The following is a 13403-nucleotide window of genomic DNA, read 5'->3' on the forward strand; positions in this document are numbered from 1 at the left end:
CCAACACCTGCCTTGGCTCGCATAGAGGTTTTAGCCCAGCTCCTATCTGATGCCACTTTTCATACCCCTTTGATCGTTTTACTCTTCTTCTGGGGCTGCTGTGGCTGGGCACAGGTCCCTGTGGACTACACCATGGCATCTCAAAGTGGCACAATTTAATTTAAATGTCCTAAGTTACTTGGGGACAATTTGAACACTATGGTTCAGAGAGTGGCTGAGAAAAGAAGATATTAAAACCTATCAGTCAGTCCAAAGGAAGAAGTATTTATTTCACAAACAGATTTTACAGAATGTGTTGACCTCTTCACATGCCTTTCGTGGCCGGGCTCATGGTCGGGAGCAACGTTTGCCAATAAATCCCAACCCCAGATTAAACAGACCCAGGGAACAAGTCAAAAATGACTATCCCGAAGTTGGGGTTAGACTTCGTTTTTTTCTGGATCAGTGGTTCCAGCTGTTATCGGGCCAGTAGGTTCTCTAAATCATCATCCAGGATTCTCTTTTTAGGACTTCCTCCAGTGGGTCAGTTTCATGCTTCTCTATTATCAAGAAATCCTCCAAAGCAAGAAGCAATGATGTTAGGGGTAGAGAAACTTTTCATCAAGATAGCGATTGTCCGAGGGCAACCTCCAGAAGATGGTCTGGGGTTTTACTCCAGTCTTTTCTTAGTCTGCAAGCCTGATGGTTGCTTCTGGCCAATACTGGAATTAAAGAATCTCAACAAGTTGGTGAAAGTGGAGCCATTTCGTAAGAACATTTTGCAGGCCGTCATTCCTCTTATCCAGAAGGGCGATTTTCTGGCAACCTTGGACTTAGAAGACGCATATTTTCACATCCAATCCGTGCAGCAAGCCACAGGTTTCTAAGATTTGCTGTGACTAAAGTTCGATTCCAAGTGTTGCCATTTGTTCTGTAAACTGGTCCAAGGGCCTTCACCAAGGTTTTACACCTTCAAGGTTTCTCAGTATTTCCTGACCTTGTCGGTTGTTGAATCTGTGTTTCCTCTCTTCCTAAGTCTCTCATGGCAGTGGAGGCCATGATTGGGCTATTTCAACCATTGGGATTCAGTCTGAACTTTGTGAAGTTGCACCTGACCCCTGTCTAATGGTTGCAGTTTATCAGGGCGACATTCAACACAAAGACAGGGTTAGTTTTTCTGCCTTCTTCTCGAAGGGGTTTCGGGAAGAAAAGGGTCAGTGGTATTGTAGAAAATAGGCCTCAGCTAGGCCTACCAGTGCAAGGGGTTCGCCCTTCTCTGCACAGAGTCCTCAGACTATTGGAAAGAAGTTGGCACAGAAACTGGAATAGAAAATACAGAGTTTAATAAACCTCATGAGGTGGAACTACATTCAAACAGCACCCATCGGTATTGAGTGAAGTAGCACACTGAACAGAAGGGCCATGGTCCTTTTATACCCACACAGGGGCTAAAAGAAGACGGTACAAGTATACTTGAGAGGAGTTATGCACATATATGGTCATACAGAAACTGCACAGTCGACAAGTGGGAGGAGTTAACAGTTTGCTAACACTGGTAAACATATCCTGACAGTTACATGCTACTAGCAGCTGCAAACTCAACTGGGCATGTGCGGAAGTAGAAGATACTAAATATAGTTTGTTTCGAGGCAGATTACAAGAGCAGTCAACACTAAGGGAGGACAAAGCACATGGTGAGCACATGGCAAACAAAATGGCTGCTAGAAATACAAAATGGATTCTACAACATGGACAAGATAGCCTCTAAATACCAGATGGATACCACTAATGCTAATCCAATCGCAGCCCATTTACAACAGACAACCCTTTTAGCATTAGCTGAAGACATCTGTTCCTCTAGGGTAATCTAAATATGCATCTCGTACATCTATTAACATTATTTTGGCCACTTCTTTATTCAACATTTGTTGGGCCTTGGTCTCTACAATATTCCTCTTAATAGGTATACAAGCAGAAATGCAAATGGAGCAGAGCATTGGACCACATTGAATACATACGCAGCATGTAAATAAAACAGTAATAATTATACACAAGATAGCTAGTAGCTTCCAGACCCAAGCAGAAGCGAGAGTCCAGAACCATCCAGCTAGAGTCCAAGTACCAGTCTCTGGGTGAATTTCTGCAGCAATCTTATGCAGTTTTGATATTGCGTCATACACTGAAGGCGAGTGATCCGGTATAAATACACAACAACTGCTACCGATGATGCGACATGCACCACCTCGATCAGCCAGAACAACATCTAGAACCATTCGATTCTGGAGAGCTACAATCCTTGCAATTTGCAGCTCCTCTGTAATATTCCCAAGCGCCAAGGCTGTCTGATTGGTAACAGCTTCCACAACTCTAGTCAATCGTCTAATTTTCCTACTGTTTAATGCAGCTCCCACAAAGAAGAACAAACCTAGATTAAAATCAACATACTGTTGTAGAGTGGTATCTGTTTGGTCTACTTCGTCAACACTTATTGTCCTTTTATATCTGTTCTTAGAGATATCGGTAAATAACTTAAGGTCTAGGTGGTAGGATGCAGGTGCCAGAAACACAGGGGGCAATAGAAAAGATACATAGCATACGCCTGACCATCCAACAGGTAGGTGATAATATCCGTGGCTACCACAGATAAAGTAGGTATTGGGTGAGGCTATGAAAGTGCTATTATTTGTACCCTCAATAGGCAGAATCACAGTACATTCACTTTTCCCCACTGGAATTCTTCTAATACTGCTTACACATAAATCTGCTTTGGCTCTAGTAACAGAAATCACAAATTGTTTATTACTAGGAAAAGTTCTCATATTTGTGAAAATATATGGCGTTGAAATATTGTCCGGTTGATACTCTTCCCATTCCCATTTAGTCCCGTTGGCTTGAGGATAGCCATCTTTGTCTTGGTAGCATACTTTATTGAGGCGAAAAAGAAGCCCGCCTACTGTACGTTTCCCGGATGCAAACAAAAGCGCATACCAAGCTTGACAAGAACCATTATGAGAAAAGGGAAGAGGAATAAAAGGTGTTCCTCCTTTCTTCTGATGTGCAGGTATCATCCCACACACCCAACAGTTGGCAGTATTCGTGGCATTGTGAGTGTGATGCAACATCTGAATGAAGGTATTATTTAAGTAGGATTGTCGATGCTTCCGCTCATGATAGGGAAGCGTGAAGTAGTGGTGTTCAACTGGTAACGGAGTAGTGGCGATCAAAAGTTCTCGAGCAGGAGCCACCTTCTCAACGAACCAGGTTATTACTGCTATTGCCACCATAGCAACAACAAACCCTATAGTACAAATGATCTTCCTCTTAAAAACAGTGGATCTCATTGTGGACATGATCAGCTTATTTGTCAAAGCAACCGTTGGAGCTCTTATCCCTGGGCAGCCTTTGATTTCTTCACCGAGGGTCAAGACGGGTGTCGCTACACTACACAGAACTGATCCCCCCCCTTGCCACATCGGCATTCCGTTTCACTAACCCAGGGAGGTTGCTCAACCAGTCCTTTTCGACGATGCAGGTTCTTTCCGTGGTCTCAGTTGGTATCGGGATACTCCAGGAATCGTGTGGTCCGGGAAGACTTCCTCAGGTTCGTCAGGTGATACGGCCTGGCCTTTCTCTGTATCCAAGATGTCCCGATGGTCGATCAAAGCAACAGGATCCACCAAGGTAGACAGCACTTTCTTGCAGTGGGTGGAGTGCACCCAATTCCTCCTATTCGTTACTCGAAGCGCAGTTCTCGTTGATAGGAGCACCTGCTCCGGGCCGCGCCACCTCGGTTCCAAGCTGCTCGACCTCTGGAACGATCGGATCATCACCTGATCTCCAGGCCGAAGTCCATGGCCTTCACCTGCAGACCTGTCCGGAAGAGCTTCTCGAACCTGTTGATGAATAGGGATCAAACTGTCAGTCAGTTGTGCTAAATAGTCACTCATCAATACACACGGTACATCGTGTAAGGGACGTGGCTTAGGAATTCCCCAAATGTTCATAGGCCTGCCAAACACCACCTCATAGGGTGTAAGGCCAGACCGCGAATGTGGCACCGATCTAATGGACAACAGTGCCAAAGGTAACGCGTCTGGCCATTTCAGGAATGTGGAGGCTAGTATTTTCGCCAATTTTAATTTAAGTGTGGCGTTATACCTCTCCACTAACCCTGCTGATTGCGGATGAAAGGCGGCGTGAAACTTCTGTTTTATTCCTAACCCCTTCAGGACATATTCGACAACTTGCCCAATGAAATGGGGACCGTTATCACTCCATCAAAATTTACAAACACCAAATCTAGGAAAAAATTCCTTCAAAAGCACCTTTGCAGTGGTGAGAGCTGTATTGTCCTTCGTAGGGTATGCCTCGATCCACTTACTGAAGGCGCATACCACTACTAGGACATACTTTAAGTTATTACAGTGCTCAAGCTGGATGTAATCCATTTGCAAAACTTCAAAAGGTGCAGTTGGCGTAGCAAACCCTCCTGTTGGAGTTTGTGTCCCTTTTCCAGGGTTATGCTGAAGACAAATCAGACAGGACTGTACCATCTTTTTAGCTGTGCCGGCAATTTCTGGATGCTCCCAAACTTGCGTAAGCAATTTCGTTATCGAGGAGGCTCCAACATGTGCCGGTCCATGTGCCATATGAATCATAGGTTGTAAATAAGCTGTCGGCAATCTCCACTTACTCATCTCTTTATTCCTCCAACAGCCCTCATCATCCAATGTTCCTTCCTTGGACCATTGCTCAATTTCTTCTGCAGAAGCAGATCTCTGCATATCTAGTACTTCCTGCCTGGTATCATGCCAGCGTTCAGCCTGTGACTTCACTACATACATGGACGTGATGCTTCGCTGCATGGCGGTTTCACGGGCTGTTTGGTCTGCAAAGGCATTGCCTCGTCCTATCTTATCAAGTATTTTCTTATGTGCGCTACATTTAACAATCGCTATTCTCTTCGGGTATGTTAAAGCAGTCAAGAGATTATGCACTAATTCTCCATGCATTATTTGCACCCCATGGGATGTAAGAAAACCCCTCTCCTTTCAAAGTAGCCCAAAATCATGAGCCACTCCGAAGGCATAGTGACTGTCTGTATAAATGTTCACAGATAAGTCAGTACTGAGTTCACACGCTCGTGTCAGTGCTATTAGCTCAGCTGCCTGAGCTGACTTCTGTGGAATACGAGCTGTCTCAACTACCGTCTGAAGTGTTGTAATTGCATATGCAGCTGACGTTGTACCATCTGGTAACTTCAAACAGGACCCATCAACCCATAGCGCCCCATCAACACTTAAAAGGGGCGTGTCTTGCAAATCAACGCGACCCTTTGTCTGTTCCTCAGTAAGGAATATACAATCATGAGATTCCTGTGACTGAGACTGAGTCACCGGGTATGGCAACAAAGTGGCTGGTTTTAATGTCGCACATCTCTTTAGTGTAATGTGAGGGGCCAACAATGTCAATTCGTATCCTGTCAGACGAGCGCTAGTTAAATGTTGCGTCTTCGTCTGATTTAAAAGGGCATCAACCGCATGGGGTACTAGCACCAACAGCTTATGTGACAAAACTATCCCTTCACTCTGACGTATTGACACAGCTGTTGCTGCAACTGAACGGAAGCACCCAGGTAACGCACGAGCAACAGGATCAAGAACTGCTGAAAAATATGCACAGGGACGCTGTTTGTCGCCGTGTGTCTGCACTAAAACCGACAATGTGCATCCATCTTTCTCATGTACATATAATGAAAAAGACTTCGTATAATCTGGAGTTCCTAACACTGGTGCTCAACAAAGAGCTTGTTGTAACTGTCGGAAAGCAGTCTCACACTCATCTGTCCATGGAAGGGGCATTGGGGTGTCTTTGGTTAAAAGTGCCAGCGAGGGTTTAACAATATGTGAAAATCCTAATATCTATTGCCTACAAAAAGATGTAAGGCCAATGAATGCACGGACATCTTTCTGAGTACGGGGCACTGGTGTGTCTAAAATGGCTTGAATGCGATCTGGTGTAAGTGCACGTCCCTCCTTAGACAGAAGGTGACCTAAGTAGGTTACCTTCGGTCTACAATATTGCAATTTCTTCCGTGATACTTTGTGATGATGGGAAGCAAGAAAGGACAGCAAAGACAAAGTACATTTTTCACACTGTTCAGGGGTGTCAGCTGCCAGCAAAATGTCATCGACATATTGAATGAGAGCCACTCCTTCAGACAAAACAAAAGAATCAAGTTGTCTTTTCAATGCTTGACTGTAAATACTAGGACTCTCAGTATAGCCTTGAGGAACTCTACAGAATCTATACGATCGATTATTCAGGGTAAAACCGAACAAATATCGGCTGTCAGGATGAATAGGGATCGAAAAGAAAGCATTCTTCAAATCTATCACAGAAAATGTAGTCGCAGTCGGGGGAACCAGAGTAAGAAGTGTGGTTATATCAGAAACCACGGGGTATTGTGGTACTACAATCTTGTTAACTTCTCGCAAATCAATAATGAATCTGTAGACCTTAGTGTCAGTATCTTTTTTCAGAATAGGAAGAATCGGACTGTTACAAATATTGTAGGGAACTTCCTCAACAACCCCCACTGCAATAAGATCACGGACAATACATGTGAGTGCTTCTTCACCTTCCTGTGAAATTTTGTATTGAGGCAAACGTGGCAATACAGCGCCCTCCTTGACACTAATATGTACTGGTGGAATAACCATTTGCCCTACATCAGTATCTGAAGTAGCCCACAAAGTACTAGGAAGTGAAACTAATGCAATATCCTCTTTAGCAAGACAAGCTCTCTCCGCCACAGGATGGTTGTCATTCAAGATAACACGGACACCTTCTGGAGAACAGCGTATCGTAGCCCTGAAATACTTAATCATATCAAGACCCACAATATTGTCTGGTGTATTCGGGGAAAGCAAAAATGGACATGGAGCAGTAAATGTATCCACATGGAATGCAAGTGGTTGCAACAATGGGCTAAGGGAAGGGGTTCCATCGAAACCTATCGATGTAATGGTTAAGCCAGAAAGGGGAGCCCTTGGGACCAATTGTTTAGACAAGGCACTACGAGTAGCTCCTGTATCAACCAGAAACTGATCAGTGGAGCCCAAGACATTTGCTGTAACATAGGGACCCCTCTGATCTACTGGAACTTCAACTGATTCCTTACCCCATCTTAGGCAATCCTATGCATGAGCAGAATCTTGAGAATCAAACGGCACATAATCAGACACTTGATATTGGTTCCTTCTATCAAAAGTGTTAAACCCATCCTGCCCACGTATATTAGTATCAAACCTAGCACAATCACCTGTGTTTCCTCTAGGCCCTGAATATCCTGGTCGATTCCTCATTTGTCCCCGACCACGTGTATACTGCGGAGCACGTAGTGCTGGGCAATCCGAAGCCCACTGGCCAAATTTCTTACAGTATGCACACTGGTCAGCAGACAAATTCGAACGAGTATAAGAAGTACAAGATGAACCATAACACCCACGTCCACCTCTATCGCTACCTCTGAAAGACGGACCATAAGCCTGGGCCAACATAATCTTCGTTTTCAATTCTTTAGTTTTTTGTCCTCATTACCCTTTGCCTCTAATTCCTGGCGCTCATAATACTGGGCCATAGTCAAAAGGGAGACCGGGGAAGACGTAGTCCATGAACTCTCACTGGCCTTTAGGCGACTAGCTATTCCTGGCAACAGGTTTGCGACATATTTATCGACAAACAGATGTCTGCCCGTGTCATCTGTCAATGACTGGCAACTAAAATCGTGGAATACTTCTTCAAAACGTGTAAAGAAATCAGAGACCGATTCATCTGCCTTTTGCTTACAAGATGCTAAAACAGTCCAATCTATCTTTTTAGGAGGAATAATCGTTTTTAACTTAACTAATATAGCTGCGGGAAGATCTAAAATTAACTGACATGGCTTTCGTGCGGGTTCCCTTTCTACATCCATTTGTTTTAAATCTTTCCATAATGCCCCAAAAGCTGCATGATCATCAATTTTACGAACAGTTCTCCACATATCAGGCGGTAATATCAATCCGAAAAATAAATCAATATCAGGCAAAGTCATAGTACAAGAGCTAGTAGCACCTTCAACTTTCTCATAAAAAGCGGCTGGATTTTTCCGCGGATCAGGCAATGCAGTTTTAAGTGCCATGACATCCGTCCTATTCCAAGGAGTGTAAACCCAATTATAAATAAAATAACCCTTTGCATCAATAGAGGCCTTATCGTCGCTTGTACCCTGTCCTTTAGGAGGAACATACAAGGGCGCGGCCTCCCGCATAGGTTTCGCGTGAACTATCATAATCTTACCTGTTCCGGAGGCAGGAGCTTGTGCCATACTGGTCTGAGATGTCTGTGCAGCTACGTCTGCAGCCTTTTTCTCCTCTCGCAAATGGACTGCATCAACACGCAGCTTTACCAAACGCCTGATTGTATCAGCCACCTGGGAGAGAACAAAAAGACCATCACGCATTTGCTTATAATCATCTGATATATCCTTAGGCTCTAACTCCTCAGAATATTTCCTAAACAACTCAAGGACCTCTTCGGCAAACACCTCAGTAAAATACAAATGCTCCCTTTCATACCACCCTCTCATACTATCAAGAATTTCAGAGACGGTGGCAGTTCCATGAGCTGCTTTACGAGCAGCAGATCGGAGCTGAGACGAGCGTGCAGTAGTCAACATAGAACGAGTTTCTCGTGTCTTATCTTCCTCCAAACTAGAGTCCCCATCTAACTCATGGGGGGCAGAAGGAACAGTATACAGAGGTGGAGGACGATCTAATAATAAGGAATCATCTTGTGGTTTATTAAGTATAGGATAAAGGGGCCTCCGAACAGGGTATTGGCCAGTTACCTGTAAAGCACGCTCCCTATCTTCTCTCTCCTTCAACTCTTTCATTTCTTTGTTCTTTAAATCTAATGCTTTCACATAAACGTTTTTTCGCTGTTCTTTTTCAATCACGGCTTGCTCACGCTTCAGCCGTTCACGCACTTCTTTCTCCGACATTCCTACACAATCAAACATATCATGCCTAGTCTTACGTTTAAACATACATTGCTCCACATACTCAATCTTTCGTAAATCAAATGACCCATACATGGGCCAACGCAACTCAGGATCCTTACGCGTGTATTTATTCCATAATGCGCTGTACATTATAGAAGAAAGACCATACTTAATATACAAATCCCTATTAGGCGTCCCCTCCGGGAGGGCCGGTTGTACTTCATCAAGTCTCAAATTGGTACCATTACAAAAGCAACACATCCTACGAAGTGTGCTAAAGACAGGCATGCCAAAAATAGTGCAGAATATGCAGCATTATAATCAAAGTAGCACTTAAGGTACCTTTAGTACGATGTGCCGTTCAAATCAATTCAGTTAGAGAAAATTCTCCTCATTACCTGCCTATGTGAATTGCAAGTCACATATGTCAAAACAAACCAAGTTGGCCAACACAAATATACCATACTCAAAGCCACAGTAAGCGTTACTAAACTACCTTACCAATCCCAGGCATCAAAACCAACAGCAAGCGCCGCAGAAGGACACTTACCAATCACTTGGTGTCCAGATTCATCCTGCCAAGTTCTAAAATCGACCAAATGGTCACTGCACGGCGAATCAACAGAAGATATCTCAATCGAGGACCGGCGCCACCTGGATGGTCAGATCAGAAAGAAAGGAAAAGCTGCCGGCCTCATAGGCAGTAACCCTGAGAAAAGCCACGTTCTGGGGAGGGAGGGCGAGCCAGGTGGATGAATGGTGGACTGCAAATAACTTGCAGAACTGGGTTGGTTGTTAATTATTTGCCAGGGTGCCTGGTGATTACACCCCTCCCCCATTGCAACCACATGTACCCCCAATGCAGCTAACTTTGGGGGGTGCCAGAGTTTCCTCAGTGTAGACGTTTTGTACGCCAGTGAGGCAGAGGCCCAGACAGAACACTGAAGGGACTCACTGTGGCCCTCATAGCATGCCTTCCCTGCTTTGAGCTCTGCCCTAGGGTGCATCCCTCACTATCTTTGCACAAATATTGCAAGGGAACAGTTCGGGGTTCACCCAGGCAAACAAGGCCATTGTCTGCTGTTCACTACTGACGTTGCTTTGTAAGTGTTTTAATTGCTGAAGGTAAAGCCATGTTTCTTTTTCAGACACGTTCACTCTCAGCAGCTTCCTAGCAGCCGCCATGCTTGGAATCCTCCTCCTGGCTCTGAGCGTCACAGCCTTCACCCCAGGTGAGATGTGTGTCTTTTCTGAGAATTGTCCCTGGGGTGAGCAGGGCACTGAGCAGCTGCAGGAGAGGGAAGGGATTGCAGATTTGAGTGTCATTCATTTCATTTTTTAAGTCTTTCCTCTGACACAGCCTAGCTTTTTTGTCTTATATTAGTTTTGTAAATAAAATAACACATAATATAACATACATACATGAGATTTGGTGCACCATTTTCATTCTTTGGTTTGTTAGATTGTCAATCATATCTGGCCTCCACCCACCAAACATACGGTAAAAGGGTGACGTCACATCAGCCCCTGGACCTTTCATTTCAGAGACTGACTTCTGCTCGTCCACAATGTGCACATCTTCCTTAAAAGAGTCCCTTTCACTTAGGAAATTCAAATCACTAAATATACGTGTTATTCAGTGAACTTCGCTTGGACCTGGAGTCATAACTTAGTAGGTAAAGATAACACTTCACTGGAATTATGCCCGAATTATACCCGCTGCGTTTTCAGCACAATCATGGGTTTGTCATTCTTGCTACATAATGCATCAACTGCTGCATAATTCACATATTTTGCCAACAAAAAAAAGGTTTGTAACTCAAATGGATCAACTCTTGCTAATACCATGGTGACCCGTGTTGCCACGCAGGGGAAGGCGCTTGCAAAGGTAACTGGTCAGCTTTCATTTGCCTGTTGCTGCATTTGACTGTTAAACTGTTACTAATGAAGTGCAAACCTTCCCAGATGTGTGAACAGAAAAGAATGAAGCAATACAATCTCAAAGTATGCTGCATTCATCTGCATAATTTACTTTTTCTTGCTGCATAAGTTAGCAGTTCCTCTCTTGTCACATAGTTCCAGTGGCCCTTTGTAAACGCAGGCTTGTTTTTAACCTCTGCGCACTGGCCTCGGATGTTTCAACTGGTTGCCCATCAGTTCCTGAACTGAGGGTCTTATTTACAAGCCAATTGCACTGCCTGGGCATCACTTTTTTTTTTTTTGAAGCAGTGGTGGTGCAGTGTGCCTGCCCACATGTATAAGGCATTTCATGGCCTTGTAAATATGGCCCCTTTCATGCATTACTCTGCGTGAAAGGGGCATTCCATGGGTGTTGCTGTGGGGGTTCCCACACAACATCCATGGAAACTGACGCATTCCCAGACTTATAAGGTTTTGTAAACCTGGGAATGTGCCGAATTTCTACGCCTTCCCCGCGGAGGCATAAGGGAGGCGCAAGAAGGACAAATACCATTATTATGCCTGGTTTATTCCTTTTCTTTGTCTGCTGCATGCTTCTGCACCCATAGAAAGAGGAAAACACCTCTTGTGATTGTTTTTGTGCAGGAAGGTGTCCCTTCCTGCATGGGGAGCGCATCAGGAAGGCCTGCTGCACTGCTGTGCATCAAAATATTGTGAATGAGGCCGAGATAGTGACTGTGTGTGAGCATAGGTGTGTGTAGGTGTGTGTGCATGTGTGCATGTGAGGCATGCATTAGGGCTGTAGTTCCCCTCTATACAGTGCCCCAATGGCTCTTTTCACCCAAAGAATGGCTTCTTTTTTGTCCTAGTGTGTTATTGTGTCAGGTGTCACCTCCACGTGTTTTAACAAGGTCATCCCAGCATGGACAGCCCTGTGACCCCTTCACCTTTACGAGGTCTCCTCTGCACCTTGGAACTTTCATTTTGGATTCTTTGTTTGTTGATTTGCAGCACCAGCGTTTATTCTATAGATCTGGCAGCGGTCCGTCAGAAGTATTACTGTCACTCACTCGTTTTGCACATGCTCACAAATGTACTCACTTGTTGCTACCAGCACTCAGGCCCTTGTATATGGCATTTTGGTGTAGGATAGTGCAGCAAGGTACCTTGCTTCCTTACCCTATGCAAAAGTGAAAGGGCAAGAATGCAACATATTTATGCATAGCCCCAACGTAGGTACCCTTGCACCATGATGCATAGGAGACTGTGTTGTTGGCAGAGGCACCTTCCTGCACAGGAACAATCCTAAGAGGTGTTTTCCTCCTTTGCATGTGTTCTGCAAAATGCAGCCCACGTAGAAAGAGGAACAAACTAGGCAAAATATACATATTTCTCCTCAATTCGCCTCACCTCATGAGGTGTATGGATTTGGCGCTTCCCCAGGATTACATGATTTTGTAAATTTTGGGCAGTGTCAAAATCCATGGGTGTTGCATGGGAAAACCCACTGCAGCGCCCATGGAACACCTCCCGGGTGCAGAGTAACGCGACACAGCAATCTGTGCTGCGACGACTTACATATGATTTATGAGGCTACTCCAAGCCACGCAGAGTGGCTTCATAAATTGGATTGAGATCCCCGTGTCACTCATGTACCACTTTACATGCTGCAAAAGTGACGCAGGACTCTCGTTAATAAGCCCCTCAGTGCTTCAGCCTTCCACTCTCTGTTGCATACACCCTTTGCAGTCATTCACTCACTACTGCAACAGCCATTCACTCTTGTATGCTTATTTATTCAATTATGTATCTTTCTCACTCTCACTCCCTCTTGTATATCTATTGATTCATTTTCTGTATCTTACTCATTTCGTGCTGCAGTCATTCACTTCTGAACACTCCTCTGCACTCATTCATTCTTGTACACACATTCATTGTAGTAGTCATTCACTCATTCACTACTCCACTGATTCAGTCCTGTACATTCACAAACTCATTCTTTTATGCATTTTTTCACTGCTGCACTGATTCACTTATGTACACTCAATCATTCATTCTTGAATCAAACACCACTTTCATTGCTTGTTGCACGCATTCGCTACTGTTCACTCACTGATTTTTTTTCCTGCACTCATTCATTCACTGTTGAACCCATTCATTCATGTAACTCTTCAGTGTATTTCTGTACTGAATGCTGCATTCCAATGAGTGCATGGATGGATGAAGGTGAAAAGTGAGTCAGTATGTTGATAAATGAATGCACTACACACCCATGCATTCATACACTCATCAGCACATTTTCACATTCACCTATGCACACACTAAAATCACCAGTCAATGAAGAAGCTGCTACAGAAATAAAATGGCAGGTCTATTGGCTTTGCCAATGTTTGTTTGCTTCTGAAATTTTAAGAAAAATCCTCAAAAAATGGGTAACTGGTCAACAAAGACATATATA

At 44.2% G+C, this 13403-nt stretch overlaps 1 protein-coding gene across 1 annotated transcript in view; it reads left to right on the forward strand.

The window, feature by feature from the left end:
• The first annotated feature begins 575 nt into the window (after positions 1–575).
• LOC146783072 (C-type lectin lectoxin-Thr1-like) overlaps positions 576–13403 on the forward strand; it is a 113646-nt gene continuing 100818 nt past the window's right edge. Inside the window, exons 1-2 of the mRNA XM_085637271.1 lie at positions 576–858; positions 10174–10257. Of these exons, the coding sequence (XP_085493397.1) occupies positions 576–858; positions 10174–10257 (367 nt within the window). The remainder of the gene's footprint in view (positions 859–10173; positions 10258–13403) is intronic.

This window comes from Triturus cristatus, chromosome 12, assembly GCF_964204655.1.
Source record: "Triturus cristatus chromosome 12, aTriCri1.1, whole genome shotgun sequence".
NCBI classification, from domain to species: Eukaryota; Metazoa; Chordata; class Amphibia; order Caudata; family Salamandridae; genus Triturus; species Triturus cristatus.